The following is a 12,194-nucleotide window of genomic DNA, read 5'->3' on the forward strand; positions in this document are numbered from 1 at the left end:
ACCTTGTGAACAAAGGCCTCCCTGTTCAGGGTCATGCACATTGGCTTTGCAGTTTAATTCATCAGCTCAGATCTCTGCTTTTCAAGTGTTTGGTCTCTGCAGAGGCCGGAATCTCTGCAGGTTCTGGGAGTGCATTGTGCTGGAGGCCTGGCCAGCTCTAGTTACATCTGTAAGCCTGGGCGGATCCAAGGATTAGTGGCCCTAAATAAATAGCTGCAATGAATGAAAAGAAGGCAAGCAAACTTTGTTATGGTTTGGTGTATCTGTACCCACTTGGACCTTGCAATAATTTCTAACGTTTCGTGAATTGGTTACGTGACCCACCAGATATCACCAACACAGAGTTCAGGAGTTGCGAATGAGAGCTCACTTGCTGGTGAAACCTATGGAAATTTGTCAGGATTGACTGTTTTGGGTCCTGATGAAGTGCAAGTGAGGCCTGGGGCACAAAAACCAGTCCTGAAACCCGCTTAATGATAGTTTTATTTCCTTAGCAGACAGCAGTAACCGAGTGGAGAATGATGCTGTTGGAAAGAGTTATTGTTTTGGTATGGAAAAAAAATATAGCATTCAAGTTCTTGGAAGTTTTGTGGAAGTTTGTTGTGGGCTGGAGGAGTCCTGCTCCAAATTGTAGCCCCATGTGTTGTCCCTAATGCTAGGCAACACACGGTAATGTGCTGCCCGTGTGAGTGTGTGGCTGCCATCTTTTTCATTCCTGCCTCATTCTGTCTCCCTTGACAGGGCAATTTCATTTTGATGCTGTGCCAGAAATCCTCCGACAATGAGCTACTGGAACGCCGAGAAGAGGAACTGCGTGCAGTACCGCAGGCATTTTCTGGTGGACAACCGTGTGTGTCATGGTGAGCTGTCGTATTTATGTAGCTGAAAGTCTGCTTTCGGAAAGTACTTTTATTGTACTGTTCCGGATGCAAGTACAGTCTCATTGTTGTGTTGAACCAAGAGCTTGAGTTCACTTGCTCATAGTTAATTGTCTTAAAATTCCACCAGACACACTGACCTGCAGTTTTCAGCAGTGTTAACTTCCTAGACAACAACAGTGGTGTACTTCCTTCCGGTCGCTCAGCCATTCTACTTGAGTTGACTCTACTAGTGTACCTACCTTTCTAATGTTTGTAACTATTTGGGGGCCGGGCTTATACGGAGTGTTCAGTCAATATTTGAAGCTCGCTGTTCAGTGCTTCTACCAGAAAGATGTGTGCTTTCCAAATTCAAATGTTAAAGCAAGCTGATGGCCACCTGTTCTAGTAACTCATTCAAAAGAAGTCCATTCACTTACATTGGTGTCCTTTGGGGCTTGAAGACTTAACCAGTGTACCAGATCACAAGAAAACAGAACAGAGACCCGTGCTACACTTCAGAATGTCTGCAGGGTGGATTACTGTAGCTGAATGGAGAGTAATCAATACCAGTCATTTTCGTGACAAATAATAATTATCTTAATCCACTGCCTTTAACCCAGGCGATAACTTCTTGTTTAGTGTCTCATAGTCAGGGATAAGCTTTGTCCACCCCCCTCCAAGATTCCCACGGGAGTAATTTATTTGTGAGCCAAAGGTTTCTGGTACTGGAATTTGTAGAGCACCGTCCATTGGAACAGGAGATACAGAGGAGATCCAGAGATACCAGGAGATACAGAGGTTTCTTCATGAGATCTGGGTGATGTTTAATTAAATACACTACTGTTTATTTTTAACGTCCTGCTTTTGGGTATATCCATGATATTGGTGACAGGATTAATGTGTATCATTACTTTAAAGGTAAGTCTGTGACAAATGCAACTCCACTCACTGGGTCCAGTAGTTGTATTCTCAAGACTCCTTGTATGACCCCACAGAGCGTGACTTTATTTTACAGGTAAAGAAAGGAGGCTCTGCCTGCCACCTCAGCTAACCCCTAAATCACTGCCCATCTTTCTAGGCTGACTCTGATTGTCATGGTAAAGACCCCTCAACAGGGAAGATGTGGGAAATGACTAGGATATTACTTTAGAAATAAGGGTCTGTCTTGCTTTTCTTCTGAAGCTCACCCAAGAGTTCTGTTGACTGCTTCATGTCTACACTCATGTTGTCAGTCATATGGTATTTTCTGTTAAGACTTATTTGTCTCAAGAGACAGAGCATTACTGTATTGCTGAAATGTTGCAATTTGTTGCCGTTTTCTTTTATTGTAAATGTCTGGAGAGCTAAAACTGCAGTTACGATGTGAATAAAATTCTGATATGTTTTTATAGTTATATTTCAGTTAGCATGTTACTCTCTCTACCTATCTATCTCTCTATCTCTCTATCTATCATCTATCTATCTATCTATCTATCTATCTATCTATCTATCTATCTATCTATATTCTTTTTGTTTTGTTTGTTTGTTTGGTCTTTTTTTTTTCCCCCGAGACAGGGTTTCTCGGTGTAGCCCTGACTGTCCTGGAACTCACTCTGTAGACCAGGCTAGCCTCGAACTCAGAAATCCGCCTGCCTCGGTCTCCCAAGTGCTGGGATTAAAGGCGTGCGCCACCACTGCCCAGCTCTTTTGTATTTCAGGGAAGGGATTATTTTGGCTCACAGCTTGAAGGCACAGCCCCTGACTGGGGGAAGCATGGTGTCTAATGTTTTAACTACGGAGGCAGCAGCAAGAGGCAGCTCATCCTCCACATCAAGAAGTAGAGATGAACGTTTGTGCCTAGCTCCTGTCCTCCTTTCCCCTGTTTCATTCATTCTGGAGCACCAGCATCCACAGTTAGAGTGAACCTTTCCTCCTCAGTTAACTCCCTGGGAGCTTTCTCACAGACACACCCGAAGGTATGTCTCCTAGGTGCGTCTGAAGACTCAGTTGACAATGGCAGTTAGCTATCAAGAGGAAGACTATGTGCAGGGCCTAATAGTGAGCACTGCTCTCTGAGCCCTTTGGAAATCTGTAGTAGTTCATCCCATTGCTTGGATAGAGTCCCTGAAGCTTGGAGGTTTTGAAGTAGAGATTTGGTTTTCAAACTCTGATCTTCAGGACTCCACAACCCCAGTGTTTCTGTCCTATGTAGCCTGTCATCCCATGTAAGGAATGAGTTCCAGGCAAGAACTCCCCACTCAACTACACCCCTGGGCCTTGAGAGGTGTGAATTCTATTCAAGAGTATTTGCTTTGTAATTAGCCAGTAGTGGATGAACTTGAGCACATTAGACAGTCTTTCAGGCATGTAATTCTCCCCTGTGTCAGGACTTAACACTTGGAGTAGGAACAGTGAACTTACCGAAGTAGGGGCAGTGAATTCAGTGAGCATACTGGTCTGTTTCATGGTAAGGGAGTGTGAAATAAGTGTGCTGGTCTTGATAGGTTTCAAGGTTATATTCTAGTATCTTAGATTCGTTTGAACTATCTCTGGGAGTTAAAATTTTTACATTTTTGTGAGTGACTTTTCACCAAACACAAGGTACACAAGGGGGCAGTGTTGCACTAAAAATGTAAACCTGTTGCTTTTCACAGTTCAAGAATTACTTCTCAAAAGGTTTAGAGATATTAAATCCTCTTAAGATTAAGGGACTCAAAGCCAGTTAGAACCGTGATTCTGTTCATTTGTAATGCAACTATAGCTTTAAGAATTGATTTCTGATAGGGCAAGTCATCATACTGGCTTTCTTTGCCTGAAGAGATTCAGTGATTGAGGACTAACAGACACCCTGATCATCTGTCTGTGGGAACTAAAAAACTTGGTTGAGGTACCAACAGTGAACTTAACAAGTGTGTTGGTCTATGTTAGGACTCAACACCTGTGAGGTAGGAACAGTGAAATTATCAAGGTAGGGGTAGTAAATTCAGTGAACATGTTGGCCTGTTTCATGGTAAGAAAGTGCTAAGAATAATATTAGATCGCATCCATAACATGGAGGAAGGGAGAGGGAGGGAGGGAGAAAGAGAGAGAGCAAGAGAGTGATTGAGCCAGGGAAGGTGTGGTAAAGAAATGTTTATTTGGAGAGAGGGGCTTCTAGAGTAGGCATGCTCACTAATCAATGTTTGCTTAACAATTGGCTTTTTTGTTTATGTTGCTGACAGTTCTTATAGAACCAAGTAAACTATGATAAAGAGAGAAAACCCTTTATATCACAAACTAGAAAGCATCATACCACACATGCGATAACCTTTTAAAATATGCCCATTTGAATGAACAAATGTCTTAACATTTATTTTTCCACAAAGACTTGAGCATTTTTCCCAGGAGATAAGAACTACATTAAAATGGGGACTTTGTACACTAAGATTCTGAATAAAAGTTGAAAATGTAGCATTGGTCTTCATAAAGTTCATCCTAGACTCATTTTCTGGTTATAATGGCAATATATTCTCATTGGAGTTGATTTAGAAAAATTACAGGCCAAATTGAAGAGACTACTTAATCCAACAAACATCTTGCTTTGGCCTGAATTGTTATCTGTTTGTTGAGTATTTTCACAAACTGCAGTCATCTTGGAAACAGGAAACCTCAAATGAGGAATTACTTCCAGTAGTCTGGTCTGTGGGCCTGTCTGTAGGGCATTTTCTTGATTGATATGGGAGGGTGCAGCCTGCTATAGGCTGTGCGGATCCTGGAGAGGTGTAAGTCAAGTAGGTCAGAAAAGCCAGTAAATAGTAATCCCCGTGGTTTTCTGATTCATGGTTCTGGTTTGCAAGGGCCCCTTCTTGAGTTCTTACCTTGGCTTCCCTCAGTGATGGGTTATAACATGCAAAGTATAAGCAAAAACAAGCTCTTTTTAACCAAAGTTCCTTTTGGGCACGGTGTTTATCACAGTAACAGAAACTGAAATAGAACTCTGTTCTTTGTAACACTGCTGGTGTAGGAATGGGAAAAGCTGGCAGATGGCTCATAGCTGAAAGATGAGCTTGTAGATCAAATTAGTTCTATGTTCAATTATAAGATAGCCTCAGTTAGGGATTATAAATTTTTTGTGTCTGTCCTCATTTCTATGTGCATGTGTGTGAGACTATGACTGTGTGTTTAGGGGTCTTCTGAGGCCAGTAGAAGGCGTTGGATCCCCGAGCCCTCGGCTCACAAGAGCCAAGTCAAAGGCTCTTGTGAGCCGCCTGAGACGGGTGCTTAGAAGAGATCTCTGGCCCTTAGAAGAGATCTCTGGCCCTCTAGAAGAGCAGCAATCAAGCATAACTGCTGTGAATTATGCGACTAGATTCACTTGTATTTGTTTCTTCCCCCTAAGGCTCATCATAGGTGTTTACAAAGAAACAGTGTCTTCCAGACATGATGGGATTGGTACACGTAGGAGTTCAGAGACTGTGATGGCAAAAGTTTAAGCCAGACAAAATCCCAGCCTGGAGAATGGGGTGTGGGCAGATACAAAGTTTTGTCTTTAACCAGAAACTGTTTGCAATTGGTACCTAGTTGGAAAGGGAAAATCAGTTTTTTTCAATGAACTTACACAGGGTATCCTGACTACACTTCAGGGCAGGCTTCATATCCAGGAATAGTTGACCAACACAAAAAGGACTCTGTGGTGTGTGTGTGTGTGTGTGTGTGTGTGTGTGCTTTATGTTTTGTTTTGGTATTTTTTATCTTTCTGATTTTTAGTTCTTTTTTTTTTTATTCGATATAATTTATTTACATTTCAAATGATTTCCCCTTTTCTAGCCCCCCCCCCACTCCCCGAAAGTCCCGTAAGCCCCCTTCTCTTTCCCTGTCCTCCCTCCCACCCCTTCCCAGTTCCCCGTTCTGGTTTTGCCGAATACTGTTTCACTGAGTCTTTCCAGAACCAGGGACCGCTCCTCCTTTCTTCTTGTATCTCATTTGATGTGTGGATTATGTTTTGGGTATTCCAGTTTTCTAGGTTAATATCCACTTATTAGTGAGTGCATAGTGAGTCCAGCACTGACAAGACCAAGTAACACCAGTGAGAGCTAGATGGCAAAAGGCAAACGCAGGAACGTCACTAACAGTGTTTTTTAGTTCTGATTTTATTCTTTTAGGCAGAACATGGGCAGGGAGGTAGGGAGGATCTAGGAAGAGTTGGGAAAGGGGAAGGAATATGATCAAAATATATTATGACTTTCCCCCTCAAAAAAGTAAAAAGAAGTGTCAGTAACATCAGCAGGTTTAAATCATACCAAAATAGCTAGGCTATACTTAACTGTCAAAGTCTAAGCCCTGATTTGGCTGTTGATGGCTAAAGGAAGGCAAATTCATTTGTCTTTGCTTCTGTCCTCAGGATGTGAAGCCTCCGTCCTTCAATTTGGTACGTGGACAAGAGATAGTGGAACTGAGGTCTTTCTGCTTATACCTGGATATCTGTTTGCATGTGATTGGTGCTGAGTGATCAGGACCACCAGTACTGAATATTTAGTTCCACTTTCACCTCCTCTGTGACTAAGAGTTCATGAGATAGAGAATCCATCATCTCCCTTCAACTTTATCTCTTCTCTGTTGGCCTTTCTATCTCTAGCACTTGGCTTCTCTTGCCTCTGGGATACTAAGGTAGCTTGCCCTGTCAATTCTTATTCCCCCATGTTTCCTCACTTGAGTCTTCTCTGTATTTCCAAGGCTGTAGAAGATGGGTGGGGTATGAGATGGTGTTTTCCTCTCTGCAGACCTCTTCTCTTACTTTTCAGTGTCAGGTACCCCTATCAGCCAATACCATAAGGTATCCCTAAGTTATTCTTCTGTAGCAGGTTCCCTCTCTGGCTCCTGAGTGAGACACGCTCCTCAGCACACCATCTCTGCCACCCTGGACACCCAGGGTAAGGGTCTAGGTTTGAGTGGCTCTCTCATATCTCCTGGCAGGTTGTGATTGTCTATTAGTGTTTTAGATTAGGGTGACTTCATGTCCCTAAACACTGGCATTATTTACTGTGTCTGTTTCTTGTCCTGTTGCATTGATCAGAGCCAGGGAATGGTCTGTCTATAAAAAATTTACGTTGAGATGATTCAGCCTCTTTTTTTTTTTCCAGGAATCTAATTCAGTGAAAGCTTTTGGCTGGGAAACTGAAGCCTTGTGATTTCCCAGCTGAGCTTTCTTTGACAAGGACATTCACTTTGTATAGTAATACAGGGGATGAAAAGTCCCTGCTGAGTGCCCAACAAAATGGCAAACCAAAGGTCTGGATGTGTGGGCAGCCTGGGTGGGAGAGAAGGTGCAGAGTTCACTTTTAATTATGTCAAACACGTCTGTCACCTTCAAGAAAGATCCTTGGCTGGCCCTTTCCATTAGATTATCCATTTTTTCCACTTTGAAGCCTGCAGCCTTTCGGAGGTGAGAAAAATAGAAAAGGGCTGTGATCCTTTCATCCATCTACGCTTGGGAACCCCAATTTCCTCATTACTCAATTAGAAGGAAGAAATAGTGCGTTTAGTAAGTCAACTTCTCCTACAGACTTGCAGACTTCTCACATGTTAAGTGGTTACTAAGTGAGAATTATTTCCCTTTAGACCTGTGCTACACAATTAAGCCTTTATTCTTTAAGCTGCATTTCCATAATTATAATTAATTTTCCTCTGCCCTTTCATTTTCCCAATTGTCTTTCATACTCTGTGCCTAATATATGCGGAGATTGATAGAAAGATGAGACGTCTCTTCACCAGTGGACTCTGTGTCCTTCTAGGGCACCATAATTATTTAATTAAGCTACACAAACGATCTGGAGTTTTTCCTTAGGCCACAATAATAATTATTAGCGATTGCATTTGTAATCATGAAAACCTTTTATCTCCCATCTGTCAAAACAAAGATGGAAAACTGCAGTTTGTCCCTTTATAATGTGTAAATGAAAAGCCATCTCAACAGAAATATGATGTGTTTGTATTAGGGCTCATTCCTTTCAGCAAATGTGTTTGCGTTAATTACCAAATGTAAGCTGTAGGGTTCAAAGGGATATCCAGATTGTCTTTATTTAAAGCCCATAGCAGGAAGTAGTTTAGTCTATGTTCATATCTATAGTTCTCCTGTATATGCTGATCATATTACAGCGAGTGCACGCCAAGCTGAGTCTTTCTCGTGGCCTGCATACTGATCTGTCCAGTGCTTAGCTGATGAGCAAAATGATGGACGTCAACCTTGGGATGGATCAAGTCTGGAGAGCTTCCCCTGTCCTGATACCTGTCTTGGCAACTCCTGCCTTTCCCTTCATATGCTTCCTTGATCTTTGTTCTTGCCTGCAAAGCCTCTCCCTCCTTCCTCTAGTAAGCTTGCTTTCTTCCTTCTTTACTTTCTTCCTCTCTTCCTTTCTCTCTCTCTCTCTCTCCCCTCTCCTCCCTCCTTCCTCCCTTTTCTCTTCTATGTTAATGTGTGTGTAGTATGCCTGTGTGTGGGCATGCATGTGTGTGTGTGTGTGGGCATGCATGTGTGTGTATGTGGACATGCATGTGTGTGTATGTGGACATGCATGTGTGTGTGTGTGTGTGCATGCGTGCGTGTGTGTGTGTGTGTGTGTATGTGGACATGCATGTGTGTGTATGTGGGCATGCATATGTGTGTATGTGGACTAGCAGCTGATACAAGGTGCCTCTGTTGCTTGCTCTCCCCACTTTAATGGCGCAAGGACTTGACTGACCTAGCGAGCCACCTTGCCTTTGGGGGATCTCAAATGTCAACATTATGGACTGCTTGCTACATCTGCCCATCTTCTTGGTGGGTGTTAGGAATCCAAACTCTAGTCCCTAGGAAATACCACAGATAGGATTTCCTTATTTTATATAACAGAGAAGATAAGCACCATCTGTTATATAGCAATCATATTTCTGGACTATGTTGAGTGTGGTTTTTATCTTTATGCCGTAGAACATGTGGTTCTGTGACTATAGTCACTTGGACTTTTGCCATAGGAAACCCAGGAGAGACCAATAACCCTGACACATAAGGACAATGTTTCTTCTTAGAATCCTAGTCTACCTTATTATTGCAAATGTGCAGTGACTCCAAATGAACCAAGACAAAATTATTTCTGTGAGAACCCTTAGGCTGTTCAAATTCATTTTAATAATACTTCCTAGAGGTCCCGTGTTGGTTATATAGGTATGTGTTTCATTCAATTTTGAAACTGGAGTTGTCTCTCATTAAAATGGCACTATCAGTAAAGGCACGTAACTGGGGTATTTTGCATGCCATTAAAATTCTCTGCAGTGTGATTTTTAAATGAGCTTGTCTGTGGGGTAGTTCTTACTGTAGGCAGCGTGGAACAGACCTTACCATGACAAGGTCACGGGCTTCTCAATATCAGCACAGCGATGGCCTGGTAAACACGCAGAGAGTCGTTGAGCAGTGTAGGGCTTCTTTGATAGTTAAGAAGATGCAGTTTATGTTAGCTGTATGAACAAGAAAAATGCTCCCATCTGTGCCTGTGGTCTCAGAATCACGAGCATTGGGAGAGCACAGTCTCGACTTCAGGTCAGCAGGATCACTCTACACAGACCCTACCTGGGTGGAATATGTGTAGGATTTATGAAAACTTTGTTTCGTTTGGTACGCAAGTGATGATTTGTCACAGCTCTTTCTGTTTTATAAAGGACAGTGGCTTACGCCCAACTAGAAGGACATATTGTTTCATGTCCTGCTTTCTGTGCCAACTTGAAATTGAACATCAGCGTCTATTAGCAAATGGCAGTTATTTGGAACAGTGCCGTCGCCGGCCTCGCCAGCCTTCCCGGGTTGTTTTAGCAAAAGCACAAGCTTTTTTTTTTTTTTTTTTTCTTCCAGCTGAAGAGATTTGTAATCAATGCTTTGACCAAAGGGACATAGTCTAGAAACACCCGGGGAAGCAAAAAGCAAAACACAAAACCAAAAAACGATCCTCCTTCCTCTAGTTTAGAGGTTCCGCTGTTTCTAATATGTGGTATAGTTGGGTAGCTGAGGCATAAGGACATTTTCAGAATTCCCCAGATTATTCTAGGAGGTAGCTCATGCGATTCTAGGCTGAGTATGTCAGACCTAAGGCTATCACTGTATATTATCTCAATAGAGGTATTTGTTTGTTTATTTACTTTTTTTGAGACAGTTTTTCTATGTAGCCCTGGCTGCCTTGGAGCTCGCTGTATAGGCCAGGCCAGCAGAGAGATCCGCCTGCCTCTGCCTTCAGAGTGCTCCGAGTAAAGGCCTGTGCCACCAAGCCCAGTTCTCTCTGGTCTCTGCTGCAAATGAGATTTCAAGATTCAAATGTTAACTAAGAGTGGAGATAGTCAGGGCTTTGGTCTCCACCCTGAATCTGATAGGAAGTGATCAGCCGCGCGCGTCCCCTCTAATGTACTGTTGACTGCTCAGTTTGTGTGAGAAGCGGCTCTCGGGTTTTCTTCTCTTTTGTTGTCTGTCTGTCCTCCCTCCAGTCCATGCATGCGTGCGAGCATGTGTGTGTGTATGTGTGTGTGTCCATCTGTCCATATCCTTATCTAGTTTGGTAAATGAGCTCTATACTGTGTTTGCCTTTCTATCTTGTTCGACAATTTGATCTTAGTGATCTTCCTTACAAAACACACAGTTTGTCTGAGTCCATCTGTCTATCTATCTTGAGCTTCCCCGCCCCCCCCAGGAACACTTACTTTATTATTGCTTCAGTCTTTCTGTTTCTTAAAGCTCTGTTTAAGTGTTTTATATCTTCTTGATTTAAATTTGGCAATTCATCTACATTTAGCCTTATATCTTTCTCTAGTTTAAAATATTTTTCCTTTTTTTGATGTTATAATATAATTACAAAATTTTTCCCTGCCTTTCCTCCCTCTAAACCTCCTGCTTACCTGCTTTCAAATTCATGACCTCTCTCTTCCACTGTTGCTGCATACATTTATGTATATGTATATATGTATATAATACAAATTATATGTGATATATCTATACATATATATGTGTAATATATATATATATATATATATATATATATATATATATATATATAAATACAACCTGCTTACTATTACTTGTATGCATATTTTTCCAGTCCAACCATTTGATATTAGATAACCAAGTAGTGTGCTCTTCTCCGAGGAAGAGTGTTTCTCAAAGAGCTCAGCATGTCTGAGCTGCCTGTAGTTTTCTGTGTAGGGTTGAGCCTCATGGGCTTCCCCTGGTCTTCTTGAGCACATCTATTGCTGTTGTCCTTGTTCAGATCATGTTTAGACAGTCATATTGGTGAGACTTTACGGGTGAAGCTTCTGACATAACTGTGAGACAGCCTCACAGCAAGCTTTCGGATCCTCTGGCTCTTACAATCTTTCCACCCCTTCTTCTGTAACCAATGTTCTTACAATTCTTTACTTCTTGTTTTTCCAATTCAGGGTCTGACCTGATGCTTCCTATGTAGACCAGGTTGGCCTCAAACTTGAAAGTGATCTTGTGCTGGCAGGTGGTGGTAGTGGTGGTGCACACCTTTGATCCCACCACTTGGGAGGTAGAGGCAGGCGGATTTCTGAGTTTGAGGCCAGCCTGGTCTACATAGTGAGTTCCAGTACAGCCAGGGCTATACAGAGAAACCCTATCTTAAAAAAACCAAACCAAACCAAACCAAACCAAACCAAACAAACAAAAAATCCCAAAACAACAACAACAACAACAAAAAAAAACAAAAAAAACAAAACAAAAAAAGAGAAAGAAAGTGATATCTTGTTTTTTTTCTCAAATGCTGAGATTAAAGACATGTGTTACTGTACTTGTTTTTTTTTTCCTTTATTGAAACTTTAATATAGTATTTCCTTAGCTCTTTTTCTTGATCCCTGATATTCTGTCTTTGTCTTGGTTGAGCCTGTTGATGGTTTTGACTGTGCTTTTAATTTCATACATTGACTTTAATGTTTTTAATCTGAAAATCCTTTCTGATTCTTTTCTTTTATATTACTGTTAAATCTATATTGCTGTTTTTATTGTTCATTTTTTTGACCCCTTACTCTGTTTTGCTGACATCCCTCTTTATGTTTATGATTGAATGCATCTGTTTGTATTCTCTTTGTGGTAACTGATCATTGTATGCGTGCATGTATGGATATGTTTGTAATAGATGTTGGGTGTCTCTCCTTGATTTCCAATTTATTTCTGGTCTCTCGTTGAACCAAGAAGCCACCAATTCTAGCTAGTCTAGCTGACCAGTGTTTTCCTGATATGACCTATCTATAACTCCTGAGTACTTGGATTGCAGACAGTTGCTATACTCATCCGGCATTTATGAGTAATCTAGAGGCCTGAAATGGTTTTCATGCTTGTGTGACAAG

At 41.7% G+C, this 12,194-nt stretch overlaps 1 protein-coding gene across 3 annotated transcripts in view; it reads left to right on the forward strand.

The window, feature by feature from the left end:
* Positions 1 to 781: 781 nt before the first annotated feature.
* Plch1 (phospholipase C eta 1) overlaps positions 782 to 12,194 on the forward strand; it is a 183,929-nt gene continuing 172,516 nt past the window's right edge. For all 3 annotated transcript variants that reach the window (XM_052180407.1, XM_052180408.1, XM_052180409.1), the window contains exon 1: positions 782 to 860. In XM_052180407.1, coding sequence (XP_052036367.1) covers positions 782 to 860 — 79 coding nt within the window. The remainder of the gene's footprint in view (positions 861 to 12,194) is intronic.

The sequence above is a fragment of the Apodemus sylvaticus genome, chromosome 4, assembly GCF_947179515.1.
Source record: "Apodemus sylvaticus chromosome 4, mApoSyl1.1, whole genome shotgun sequence".
Lineage (NCBI taxonomy): Eukaryota > Metazoa > Chordata > Mammalia > Rodentia > Muridae > Apodemus > Apodemus sylvaticus.